Source organism: Pseudophryne corroboree, chromosome 3 (assembly GCF_028390025.1).
Source record: "Pseudophryne corroboree isolate aPseCor3 chromosome 3, aPseCor3.hap2, whole genome shotgun sequence".
Classification (NCBI taxonomy): domain Eukaryota; kingdom Metazoa; phylum Chordata; class Amphibia; order Anura; family Myobatrachidae; genus Pseudophryne; species Pseudophryne corroboree.
The window spans coordinates 626,449,495-626,463,221 of NC_086446.1; the positions used below are offsets into that span (position 1 = coordinate 626,449,495).

At 44.9% G+C, this 13,727-nt stretch overlaps 1 protein-coding gene across 3 annotated transcripts in view; it reads right to left on the reverse strand.

The window, feature by feature from the left end:
- Positions 1 to 13,727, reverse strand: part of FAS (Fas cell surface death receptor) — a 224,471-nt gene that overhangs the window by 40,555 nt on the left and 170,189 nt on the right. For all 3 annotated transcript variants that reach the window (XM_063961693.1, XM_063961692.1, XM_063961694.1), the window contains one exon: positions 7,168 to 7,195. In XM_063961693.1, coding sequence (XP_063817763.1) covers positions 7,168 to 7,195 — 28 coding nt within the window. The remainder of the gene's footprint in view (positions 1 to 7,167; positions 7,196 to 13,727) is intronic.

A 13,727-nucleotide genomic window follows, 5' to 3' on the forward strand; every position in this document is an offset into this window, starting at 1 on the left:
AGTCTCCACAATCCTAATTCTCACTTGCAGTGCACAGGTTCAGCTTACTGCCACTAAACTGACACCTGACACCTTGCACAGTGAGACAGGATTTAGGCAGGCAAGTCTTAGAATACAGCCGCAAACTTGCTAAGTTCACCGAGTAGTAAAAGAACCCCAGCAAGCTAAACGACTGACTCCAGTCTTACTGCTAGGTCTGGATTGGCAGAGTGTAGTACCAAATCCCCAGGCCTATTTGCAGTAAGCAACAATAAATACAAAGCTACACAGTACTGGCTAACTTTCAGGAACTGACTAACCAACAAAGATTCAGCAGCATCTGCTTAACCTGAGAAGAGGCCTTATAAAGCAGGTGCTGTCCACGCCCCACTCAGACCTCACAGACTGTGAGCACAAAAACCAGCACCGGATCCCCTGCCGTGCACAGAGCCTGTAACCACTGCACAGCAAAAGACCCGAACCGGAGTATCAGCTGCGCTCAGGTTTTTCAGCTAGCACTTGTCTCCCGGTTGCCATGACGACGTGGCAGCACAGGGCAGGAGACCCTAACACATAACACCTGAGGAACTGCTTCAAGGACTGGTTCACCCTTTCAGTCTGCCCATTAGACTGCGGATGGTAGCCTGACGACAAGCTGACAGAAATCTGGAGATCGGAACAAAATGCCCTCCAGAATTTGGCCACAAACTGGGATCCGCGGTCAGAGACCACATCAAGTGGCAACCCGTGGAGGCACACAACATGCAGCATAAATAATTCAGACAGGCGTCTGGCCGATGGCAGCCCAACCAGTGGAACGAAGTGCGCCATCTTCGAAAACCTGTCAACGACAACCCAGATGGCTGTCATCCCCGAGGATTTGGGCAAGTCCACCACAAAATCCATTGAAATGTGGGTCCATGGCTTAGATGGAATAGAGAGTGGATGTAATGGGCCAACAGGAACCCCTCTAGGAGTCTTATTTCGGGCACAGATGTCACATGCCCGAACCCACCGATCCACATCCCTAGCCACCGAGGGCCACCACACTGCCCTAGATAGCAACTCCCGAGTTCTGGCAATACCCGGGTGACCTGCCGACTTCTTGGCATAGAATTCCAGGAACACTCGCTGTCTTAACCTAGGAGGCACAAACAAAAGACCTACCGGAAAGGTCTGGAGGAGCCTGCTCCTGTACTCTAAGGACTAATGACAAGAGGTCCTGGGTAATGCCCACTTTAATACATGATGGTGACACAATGGGCAATGGCTCCTCGGTGGTCTCCTGGATTGGAGCAAAACTCCGCGAGAGCGCATCAGCCTTGATGTTTTTTGACCCAGGGCGATATGTTATCAAAAAATTAAAGCGAGCAAAAAACAAAGCCCATCGTGCCTGCCTGGCATTGAGGCGCTTCGCTGACTCTAAATATGCCAAATTCTTATGGTCGGTGAGAATTGAGACCACAAACTTAGCCCCCTCAAGCCAGTGTCTCCACTCCTCGAGTGCATCCTTAATAGCCAACAATTCCCGGTTACCCACGTCATAATTCATCTCGGTAGGCGAAAATTTACGGGAAAAGTAAGCACAGGGATGAAGGCGATTATCAGACACCCCCATCTGAGAGAGCACTGCCCCAATACCCATCTCAGAGGCATCCACCTCCACCACAAAAGGACGCTCTGGATCTGGGTGTCACAGCACCTTGGCCGAGACAAATGCCCTTTTGAGACGGGCAAAAGCCGCTTTGGCCTCACAAGACCAGTGAGCAACATCCGCCCCTTTCTTAGTGAGTGCCACCAAGGGCGCCACTATAGACGAAAATCCAGCGATAAATCGTCTATAAAAATTTGCAAAGCCCAGAAAACGCTGAAGTGCCTTCAAACTAGTGGGCTGCACCAAATCCAGGACTGCCTGTACCTTGGAACCCTCCATTTGGAAACCTTCTGGGGAGATAATATATCCTAGAAATGCGATTTGCTGAACTTCAAATTCGCACTTCTCCAGCTTCGCCCCAAGCCGGTGGTCTCTGAGTTTCTGGAGGACTAAGCGTACATGCTTCCGATGTTCCTCCAGGGAATGGGAGAAGATTAGGATGTCATCTAAGTATACAACTAAGAATCTATCCAAATATTCCCTGAGCACATCGTTCATGAAGTCCTGGAAGACTGCCGGGGCATTACAGAGCCCAAAAGGCATCACCAAATATTCATAATGCCCTGAGTGGGTATTAAAGGCAGTCTTCCATTCATCCCCCTCTCTTATTCGGATTAGATTGTACGCACCGCGTACATCAATCTTAGAAAAAATGGTGGCAGTACGAAGCTGGTCAAACAAGACCAAAATGAGAGGCAGTGGGTATGAGTTTTTAATCGTGATACGGTTCAATTCCCTGAAGTCGATGCAGGGTCGCAACGAACCATCCTTTTTACCCACGAAGAAGAACCCCGACCCAACTGGAGACTGTGATGGTCTGATAAATCCCTTAGCCAAGTTCTCCTGAATGTACTCTGCCATAGCCGGAGTCTCAGGACGTGACAGGGAGTACAACCTGCTCTTGGGAAGCTTAGCATTTGGCAACAAATCAATGGCACAGTCATAGGGGCGATGGGGAGGTAGTACCTCTGCAACTTTTTTGGAGAACACGTCCGCAAAATCTGCATAACATCCTGGCAATCCTGGCAAACTTAGCTGCGAAAGCCTGACTGGAAGGCTCAAGCAACTCCTGAAACAATCAGTACCCCAACTAAGAATCTCCCCAGAGACCCAGTCAAATTGAGGATTGTGGGCCCTTAACCAGGGTAACCCCAACACCAATGGGGCAAAAGTACAGACAGTCACATAAAAGGACAATTTTTCAGAGTGTGTGGCTCCAATAAACAAAGAAATCTGGCTAGTGCAAGAGGTCATTTTACCCTGGGATAATGGTTCCCCGTTTAACCCACAAATCTCAATTTCCGATGCCAAGGGTACTAAGGGAACAGAGTGTTTCAGGGCGAATTGGCGGTCCATAAAAACCCTGTCGGCCCCACTGTCCACAAAGGCCTCAGTCTTGACAGTTTGACCGAGGATCTTCAAGGTCACCGGAATGATAAAAGTCTTCTTGGAAAATTCTGACTTCTGGCCTGACAGGATATTTCCCATCACCCTCAGGCCCTGAAGTTTTCCGGCTTTACTGGGCATGATACTACCACATGACCTTTATTCCCACAGTACAAACACAACCCCTGCTGTCTCCTCCGCGTCTTCTCACGCGAGGAGAGGCGGGTAGCCCCAATCTGCATAGGCTCCTCGGAAAATTCCTCAGAGTCTGAGGTTCCCTTGGGAAAGAAGGAAACCTCGGTCTCCCTTTCAAGCCTACGCTCTCTCAGCCGTCTATCCACCCGGATGGATAACTGCATGAGCTGATCCAAGCTATCAGGCAAGGGATATTGTACCAGTTGGTCTTTTATCTGGTTAGAAAGACCTCTTCGGTACTGGTGTCTCAGGGCTGGGTCATTCCACTGGGTATCATGGGCCAACCTCCGAAACTCCGTACAATAAACCTCAACTGGCCTTCGCCCTTGCTTAAGGATCGAAATCTGAGCCTCGGCTGAGGCCGTCTTGTCAGGTTCATCATACAACATGCCCAGTGCCGCAAAAAAAAGCATCAACACTTTTAAGCGACGGACAGTCAGGCTGCAACCCATATGCCCAGACCTGTGGGTCTCCTTGTAGCAAGGAAATCACTATGCCCACCCGCTGAATCTCCGACCCAGAAGACTGAGGCCTAAGCCGGAAATATAGCTTGCAGCTCTCCTTGAAACAAAAGAACTGCGAGCGATCTCCAGAAAAACGATCCGGGAGATTTACTTTCGGCTCCTTAACTCCTGAAGATGCTGCTGCTGCGGGAGCTCCGCCAGCGGCCTGCGAGGTGTGCATTTTAATGGACAAATCCTTAAATTGTCGAGTCAGGACCTGCACCTGATCGACCACCTGTTGCAAAGTATTTTGAGGGGTATGCTCCATATTCCCACAAAATTTCAACAGGAGTATTGGGCTGCTGAATATGTTATGCACACCAGTGCCAGCAGGAATGTACTGGTGTCTGAACGGTGAGGGATGCAAAACAAATGAACTCACAGACAGACTGGGGAATATGACATTACATACACAGAAGGTGATAGAGTAACAAAATAAACACAAAGTGAACAGAGAAGCCCAAAGGCTAAGAAACTGGGTGTCTCCCTAGTATTAGGAATGCTCAGATGGAAAGAAGCGAGATGTTGTGATTTAATACGTAGAGAACCCGAAATGCTGTTGCTAAGGGCAACAGCAAAACTCTAAAGGGTTACCAACGGGTGTGGCAGTAAACTCCTTGGTCAGAGATGGAATAATAGACACAAGGAGAGTCTCCACAATCCTAGTCCTCACTTGCAGTGCACTGGTTCAGCTTACTGCCACTAAACTGACACCTGAACACCTTGCACAGTGAGAAAGGATTTTGGCAGGCAAGTCTGAGAATACAGCCGCAAACTTGCTAGGTTCACAGAGTAGCAAAAGAACCCCAGCAGGTTAAACGACTGACTCCAGTCTTACTGCTAGGTCTGGATTGGCAGAGTGTAGTACCAAATCCCAAGGCCTATTTGCAGTAAGCAACAAACAAATACAAAGTTACACAGTACTAGCTAACTTTCAGGAACTGACTAACCAACAAAGATTCAGCAGCATCTGCCTAACCTGATAAGAGGGTTTATATAGCAGGTGCTGTCCACGCCCCACTCAGACCTCACAGACTGTGAGCACAAAAACCAGCACCGGATCCCCTGCCGTGCACAGAGCCTGTAACCACTGCACAGCAAAAGACCCGAACCGGAGTATCAGCTGCGCTCAGGTTACTCCGCTAGCACTTGTCTCCCGGTTGCCATGACGACGTGGCAGCACAGGGCAGGAGACCCTAACACAACAGTAAAGTGCATCAGCTGGATCCAGCTGGAGTCACGCTGGATCCACAAATTGGATACTATTAACCCCAGGGGTCTCAATGAGAACCTGGGATTGAGCTGATTCTTATAATACATTATACCTATTACAGGTCATATTTGTTATCATGATTAGCTTGTTAGTTCATTGCAGATGGTCAGATGCTGTATTGCCATTTTAGATTGTGGATTTATGCATCACATAATGTGAGGTTTTTTTTACACATTTTTGTGATTCCATAATCACACAACACATACGGCACCCTATATTCTAGTGATCTTGTTGGTTCTTCACTGGATTGTATATCACACTTGGACTGGTTTCCAAGTGTGTCTAAATGGTGTTCATTGGCACATCACAGGTTTTTACTTACCATTTTCACAGCTATTGTCTAATTTAGTATGTATTTATTAGCTAGATGTTCTCGCAGTCCTTATGGCAGCGGGTTTTTTAATTGTTTGTTACTGTAATTGTGATGTGTACTTCATTTCCATGGTTACGGTGTGTTTCCATGCTCACAGCCGCCGCGAGACGCCGCCAGGCCACGTGAAATCACTTCCTGGATCGTGAGTGAGACGTGACTGTAAGTGCGGGGTCCGTAATCTCGGCCGGCGTTGCTGCGGCGGGGGTTGGCGTGCCATGGACTGGTAAGTTATTTAAATGTTGTGTTACACTGTTTCGCACTTGTGTGTTCCTGAAGAAGGGGGTGCGTCCCCTGAAATGTCGAGTGTTGCCTTTCGTTGTGGATATTTTATATATATATATATATATATATATATATATATGGAACATGGAGGGATAGGGGTATCGGCGACAAGTGTTGCTAAAAAGTAAATAATAAACTTATAATTTAAAAGCCAAAAAATGTATAAATATTAAAAAAGTTTAATATATACTGTATGAGAGTAAAAAAAAGATTCTATAAAACAATTTTTCCCATAAAAATTTTTTTCTTCATATAAAAGACCATATGAAAACAAATGTACATGGAATATAGAGGATAGGGGATCAAACTTAGCTTAAAATGAGCAGGGGGTCAATGCAGGAAACCCAACACGTTTCGTCTCATCAGACTTCTTCAAGACCCCTTGAAGAAGTCTGATGAGACGAAACGCGTTGATTCATTAATTGATTCATTAGGTCCTCTTGCGTTGGAATTTACCGACTTCATTATTCTTTTGAAATTCCCTTACATTGGTGTTTTGAATCTGGGTAGTTGACCCTAGAGGTATGTAGTGTAATAGCTAGATATTTGAATTATGAAATAGCCTTTAATATATTTTATTACAACTTTAATTAATATATTCTAATTAGGCTGGATTGATATTACCACATTAGTGGCTACCGAACTCTCCTTATGAATACCCCTGATTGACTGTCTGGGTTCATCAAATAAGCTTGCTGGGACTTGTAGGCCATCTGTAAAAAACAAAATTATTCATACCTCTCAACTGCCTGATTTCAGTGGGAACTGGCACTATCCCGCTCTCTCACTAGCAGGCTGCAGTGTCCAGCAGGGTGGGGGATACTATAATCACTGTTATGCTTATCAGAGTAGAGGTGAATACATGCTGATGTGTGCGGCATCCATTTAGTGCCGGTGAGGCTGAGGGCAGCCCAGCTGCTGCCATAGTGCTGGGCTCACAACCACGCCCCCAAAATGTCATTCACAAATGGGTGTAGCCTAACAGGCATGATGCCACTCCCAATCCAGCTCAGACAGGAAGTCCTGCACCGGTTTCTTATATTAACGGGAGGTACAGTAATTCTTTGATTACAATTATTCACACATCCACCGCATCAAGGACCTTTCAGCCTGGTTGTCTTTGGGGAGAAGGGACCCCACTTTGGTGGTGGGGGGTGTAAACTTTCCTAGGGATTCTAGTTCTGGCCTGACCAGTTTGGAGCTTGTTATCATTATGGCAGGGAGCCTCCACACTGTGTGTACCCCTGCTATAGTGTTTCTTCAGCCTAGCACTGGTTAATGGAAAATATAAGGAACCCTCATGCAGATTTTGTTCCTCCTGTTATCAAATACCAGCCTAGGCTCAGAAGGCCGAAGTTGGTTATGGATTTCGGGGTGGGCCACACTTCTTTTTATTATTTTTAACATTTTGCTAGTTTTGACTTTAGTAACTGGTCGGTTTACAAAACAGACAGAAACACGAACAAAACCCCCCAAATCGACCTTTTTGTAAAATTGCTCCTTTATCGTATTGGTGCATTACCTTGAAGATTAGCAGGAAATACTGGAAGCTGAAAAAAAAACCAAAAGAAAAAGAAACAGGTCAGCTTTTATTATATTGCTACAGATAATATCATGGAAGGGCTTGTGCACATCACAGGCTCAGATATAGGCATAAGTTTGTAGCTAATGACTGTACTCTTGTTTCACTACCTCACCATAATGTTTTTTTCTTTCTTTTATATACCCAATATAAAGCAAAGCATACAGCGTGGAAAATGTTTGCACATTAAAACAGTACTGTTATGACATTTAATAAGAGGAATCCTAGTATGAATAATCCACCTTTTTTTTTTAGAGCAAGGTGGGCCCTGCAGCCTTAGGTACCTGCCCCTTACTTTAAGTAGGCAGGGCTGACCTTGTGTGTGCTGGACTGATAGAGGAGCCCTGCCACCTATCAGCGCTATAGATCACAGCCATTTACTGCCTCTAATTATCTGACAGCTGTACGTGTTTTCTGATTGACTGCTGTCTGTGAATTAAAGGCAGCTCACAATCAGTGTCAGAGTCTGCCTGGTTGAGGGCCAAATTGTAGTAAGCACAAGGGGTGGGGACCCTAGTCATTGACAGAGCAGTGGCCGCTGTGTTCCTGCCTCCACCAAGGTACATGCCCTCTGTTTTCCACACCACATAGGATATTGTTCTTGTATCCCTGTTACCCACTGCCTCCTCCTGTCACCCTCGCCTTGCCTTCTGTTGTCACACACTTCCACCCCTGCCTTATGTTAACACCTTCTGCCTCTCTCTGTCACCCACTGCCATGTGGCATATTGTGAATTTACCATGTGATATAAGTAAAATTTGTCTGATGAGCGTTAAAGAGCTCCATGTACAATGTTCTCATTTTAAATAGAGATGTTAGCCAACCCCAGTGTTTTAGTTTTGGTTTTGGATCCAGAATCAGCCTCATGTTTTAGGGTTTTGTTTTTTTAAATTGATAAAAACTGCTAAAATCTTGTTATTTTTACGATCCAAACTGAGCCCAAAACTAAAAATTTTAATTTAAAATCTGAATTCTGAGCAGTGGGTAGATCTGATTTCCTCGGGGGTTTTATTTCGATTCGGATCCCTAATGTTCGGAAAGGATTAACATTTTTGGAGAATCGACTGGCATTTTAAAATGTCACATTAGAGCCACCTTTTATTTCCTATAAAAGTAATAAATGTAAAGAAGCTCATACACTTTAAGATTATCTTTCTAACTATCCGACTAATTAGCTGGTTGGAATGAAAATCTGGTAATGTACAGCAAGGGATCAAATGGCAATTTGCTCCCAAACACCAAAAATGGACAAAAACTGTCATTCAGACACATTGATTAAATCAAACAGAATTAGCCAATTTGTATGAATGACCTTTTTTTTTGTGTGTTTTCCATTATTTTGGAGCAATCAGTTGATTGTCATTTGCTCCCATACTGTACATTAACAGATAATTATTCCAACCAGCCACTAGTTGTATCTCAGTATATGGAACAATACTGTATGTAAAGAAAGTAGAGACAATTATTTGACCACGGCAATATTGTTATATAAACATAAAAGGGGATTATTCAACTGGTTAATTTTAATCAATCAATCAATCACTGTTTTTAAAATAAAATATCTACTAGCATTAAAACGAACTGTATAATACACTGTACAAAGTAATTGACCAACTTGTTGTACTATTTAAAATGCATAGGACAATATGGAGAGAGCATTTAAATATAAAATGTTTAATAAGTTTAAAATTACAATATATGCAAGTGCTGAAGTAGGTATATATTAATACAGTATATGCAAAATGTAACTGAATATATTCTGGTTTTACTGGTTCCTGTATAGAAGTGAGAGAAGACTGTCATTCAAACTTTATCACACATTGATAACTTGCAGAGGCAAATGCAGGATTGGGGGGATTTATATCAATATATAGGTAGAGAGATAGATCACACTTGGGGGCCTATTTGCCAGAAAGGCACCATAGAGGGACCGCAGCAGCTATCTCTGATATTTACTGAGGTCCTCCATTTCTGACAGCAGCCACAGAACCCATATATTTGTATGGGGGCTGCACAGTCTTTCGATAGCTTACTCTATAGTAGCCTATGGGCTACTAATTAGCACATTTTTACAGAGCGCAAGATGGAAACTCCCTCTCTATTGGCCCCTGGCAAAGCATGCTCCAGCTGATGGCCGCGCATGCGCATTGCCTGCAGAGAACCATAATCAGGGAGCAGTGTAATAACATTATGCTATCATAATGCTTCCAGTTCTTCGCCAGGACAAGCTCTTATCAGAGCCCATCTCCTGGCAAGAGAGTGTTAGTGAATTCATATGAAAATATTCATTTTCACTTTGCAAATTTATGCAATTTTTTTTATCACATCCACATTAAAAATTCAGAGTGTGATAAACATGCAGCTTACACTTACTATCAATGTAGCAGCTTTTGTTGGAGATGGGGCCCAGTAATTGCATTATTTGAACCAGGGTCCTCATTCCGAGTTGATCGCTCGCTAGCTGCTTTTAGCAGCAGTGCAAATGCTAAGCCGCCGCCCTCTGGGAGTGTATCTTAGCTTAGCAGAAGTGCGAACAAAGGTTAGCAGAACAGTGCTGACATTTTTTCAAGCAGTTTCAGAGTGGCTGCAGACCTACTCCTTCCTTGCAATCACTTCAGTCTGTTCAGTTCCTGCTTTGACATCACAAACACGCCCTGCGTTCGGCCAGCCACTCCCCCGTTTCCCCAGCCACTCCTGTGTTTTTTCCAGACACGCCTGTGTTTTTTATCACACTCCCGGAAAAACTCAGTTACCTCCCAGAAACACCCACTTTCTGTCAATCACTCACCGATCAACAGAGCGACGGAAGAGAGTCGCTAGACCTTGTGTAAAACTGCATAGTTTTGTGTGAAAGTACGTCACGCGTGTTCACTGTGGCCCATTCGCATGCTCAGTTTTGCCATTTTTTTTACCTGATCGCTGTGCTGCGAAAATCGACAGCGAGCGATCAACTTGGAATGACCCTCCAGGTGCCAAAATGACACCCGTGAAACACGGCATTACACCACGAAGTGGCAGGGCTCAGATTGTGGTCAATCAAGAGGAGGTTTCTAGGAACTCAGAAACCCTGCCTGCATGTTCCAGTGACTTATTACTGTTGACATCACCTACTGTATGCAACACACATTTTATTACATAGGAAATATGAGAAATAACATTTCCTGTGGCCTTTTTGCTCTTGTTCCCTCTGGCAAGTCAGTTCTTAATCAATTTTATTCTGTTTATTACACAGGGGAGTATGACAGGATGGGCATTATTGTATACTGTGAACTGAAAATTCCAATTGGCATTGCAATGAAATGTATAATACAGTATATACAGTACAGCAAATACTGAAGCCTGGATTGGCCAATGAACTGTGGTGTTTACATATACATTTATATATAGGGCTATATAAATCCTGGTTGCAAAGCCAACCAATAAAACCATTCTAGTAACACAGGGTAAGATGTGGCAAACATAAACATGCTGTAAATCTCCAAAAAGGTGAAGCAAAACATATGGATCCCCGGATAGGTAATAAAAAGGAGATAAACAATCTGAGATATCTGGTGCTGTCTTGTGGCCCAGCAGCCGTCATGGGATTCTAAAGTGCTGCGAAGTATCAATATGCAACAAACTTTAGAAAGTGTAACTTTCCGTTCCTTGTGGCTTGTGTAAGCCAATGGCCATACACGCGAATTTGGCCCCCAGGAAGTATGACTAAATCTGGAAGTCTGTGCATTGCTGGCTCAGTTCTATATTGGAAGAGCTGTCTTGGTGGGTAAGTAATCATAGAGACATAGAATTTGATAAGAACCACTTCACTTGACCCATCTAGGAGCCAATTATCCTACTAGTATATTGTTGGATTGTGGGAGGAAACAGAGTACCAGAAGGAAACCCACAAAAGTACAGGGAGAATATACAAACGCCATGCAGTTAGGGCTGTGGTGGGAGTTGAGCTACAACCTCAGTGTTGTGAGGCAGTAATTCTATCCATTACACCTGCCGAACCTAAAATACAATCCAAAATGCCAGTATGCAAGTGAATAGGTGGGAGAAGTATTGCAATGAGCACATGATAACTAGTGGCTGTCTGTAAAAGAACAGTAATATCACATTAGTGCATGGAAGCTATCTGTAGTGGGGAAAGACAATGGGGCAGACATAGAAGTGTGCCAGTGGAGAAGTGTGCCATGACAACCAATCAGCTTTTACATGTAATGTTATAGAATGCACTTGATAAATGGTACACAGCACACTTCTCCACGGTTATCACTGCTTCATACATCTCCCCAATGTACCGTATTAGTGCACAGAGCTATTATAATGTGGGCACAGGCTGGTATGTGTATTGTCACAGTACATTACCCTGTATGTGTGCAGAGGCTGGTACAGTAGTCTGTGGGTATATATTATCCTGAGCTTGTAGCTCAGGAGAATTCAACTGTGAGTGAAGGAGACTAATTGCCACTGTTCCAGCATTTAAACCCCGACAATTGCAGCATGACCTACACCCTGCATCTGGCCGAGTCTTACCCCAATTAGCTCAAAAGTGCTTGCTACACATCCCGCTGCTTCCGAAAAAATGGGGTCATCAGCCACATCTTCAGATTGAGCAGTATGTAGGGCCGACCTAAGGAAGTGACGGACGATGTTGTGGGAGTGCGTAAAGGGCCTGATTCAGACCTCATGGCGTTTTCGCACAGTGGGCGATCAGGTCATAACTGCACATGTATATGCACCACAATGCGCACGCGCATAGGATAAAAACAAAGGGCATCTCCGGTCAGCGACAGGATGGTGCAAAAATTAAATTTGCATGGGCGTTCGCAAGGTGATTCACAGGAAGAGGCCGTTTGTGGGCGGTAACTGACCGTTTATTGTGAGTATCCGGAAAAGCGCAGGCGTGCCCAAGCGTTTTCAGGGAGGGTGTGTGACGTCAGCTCCTGCTCCGATCAGCCTGTTCTCATCAGCCTGATGGAGTAAGTCCTGGGTTGCGCACAGACTGCACACACTGGATTTTTGCAGCTCGGCGTACACATGCAATCGCACACTTGCACAGAGAATTTATAATCCCCCTGGGGCGGCGACTATCTGAACGCAGGACAGAAAAGATAGCAGCCCAGTGATCAAGTCTGAATCACCCCCAAAATGCGTACACAATGGATGATTTGAACAATTTTACGTTCCCATCTATCGGAATCATACAAATCATTCAAAATATTGTCTAATACTAAGATGGGTGGTCTATTTAATATGAGATTCCAGGTATTATCTTCTAGAAGGTGCTAGATAAATGAGAAGTAGAATCTGATTGGTTGCTACTGTATATGCAACATCCTATCTTAAATAAATCTCCCAACTTAGTAAAGTTACCCCTTTGTTGATTAAAATGATATGTGGCATTCCTTTAAACTGTGCACGATGCAAAAAATAGGATTTTGGTACTTACCGGTAAATCCTTTTATCCTAGTCCGTAGAGGATGCTGGGGACTCCAAAAGGACAATGGGGTATAAACGGGATCCGCAGTGAAAAGACTTAAGACTGGGTGTGAACTGGCTCCTCCCTCTATGCCCCTCCTCCAGACCTCAGTTATAGGAACTGTGCCCAGGAGAGACGGACATTTCGAGGAAAGGATTTTTGTGCAAACTAAGGGCTACAGACATACCGGCCCACACTACAACCATACCGTACAACCGGAGTAACAAGAAACCAGATAACAGTATGAAAAAACTACAGCAACAAGCTGAAAACAGAAATACACAACCCGTGTATAAACTAAGCGAACCCACAAGAGAACACTGCAAGAAAATAGTCCGCACTGGGACGGGCGCCCAGCATCCTCTACGGACTAGGAGAAAAGGATTTACCAGTAAGTACCAAAATCCTATTTTCTCTTACGTCCTAGAGGATGCTGGGGACTCCAAAAGGACCATGGGGTTTATACCAATGCTCCAGACCGGGCGGGAGAGTGCGGACAACTCTGCAGCACCGACTGAGCAAACGCAAGGTCCTTTATCAGCCAGGGTATCAAACTTATAGAACTTGGCAAAAGTGTTTGAACCCGACCAAGTAGCCACTCGGCAGAGCTGTAAAGCCGAGACGCCCCGGGCAGCCGCCCAAGACGAGCCCACCTTCCTGGTAGAATGGGCTTTTACCGACTTCGGCACCGGTAATCCGGCCAAAGAATGAGCCTGCTGAATCGTACTACAAATCCAGCCTGCAATAGTCTGTTTTGAAGCAGGATGACCAATCTTGTTGGAAGCGTACAGGACAAACAGCGCCTCAGTTTTCCTGGCAACCGCCATACGGGTGACGTAGATCTTCAAAGCCCTCACTACATCCAGAGACCTTGGAACTACCCCAGCATCCCTGGCCACCGGTACCACAATAGGTTGATTAATGTGAAACGAGGAGACCACCTTCGGTAAAAACTGTTGACGAGTCCTCAATTCTGCCCTATCCGAATGAAAGACCAAGTACGGGCTTTTATGAGATAAGGCCGCCAACTCAG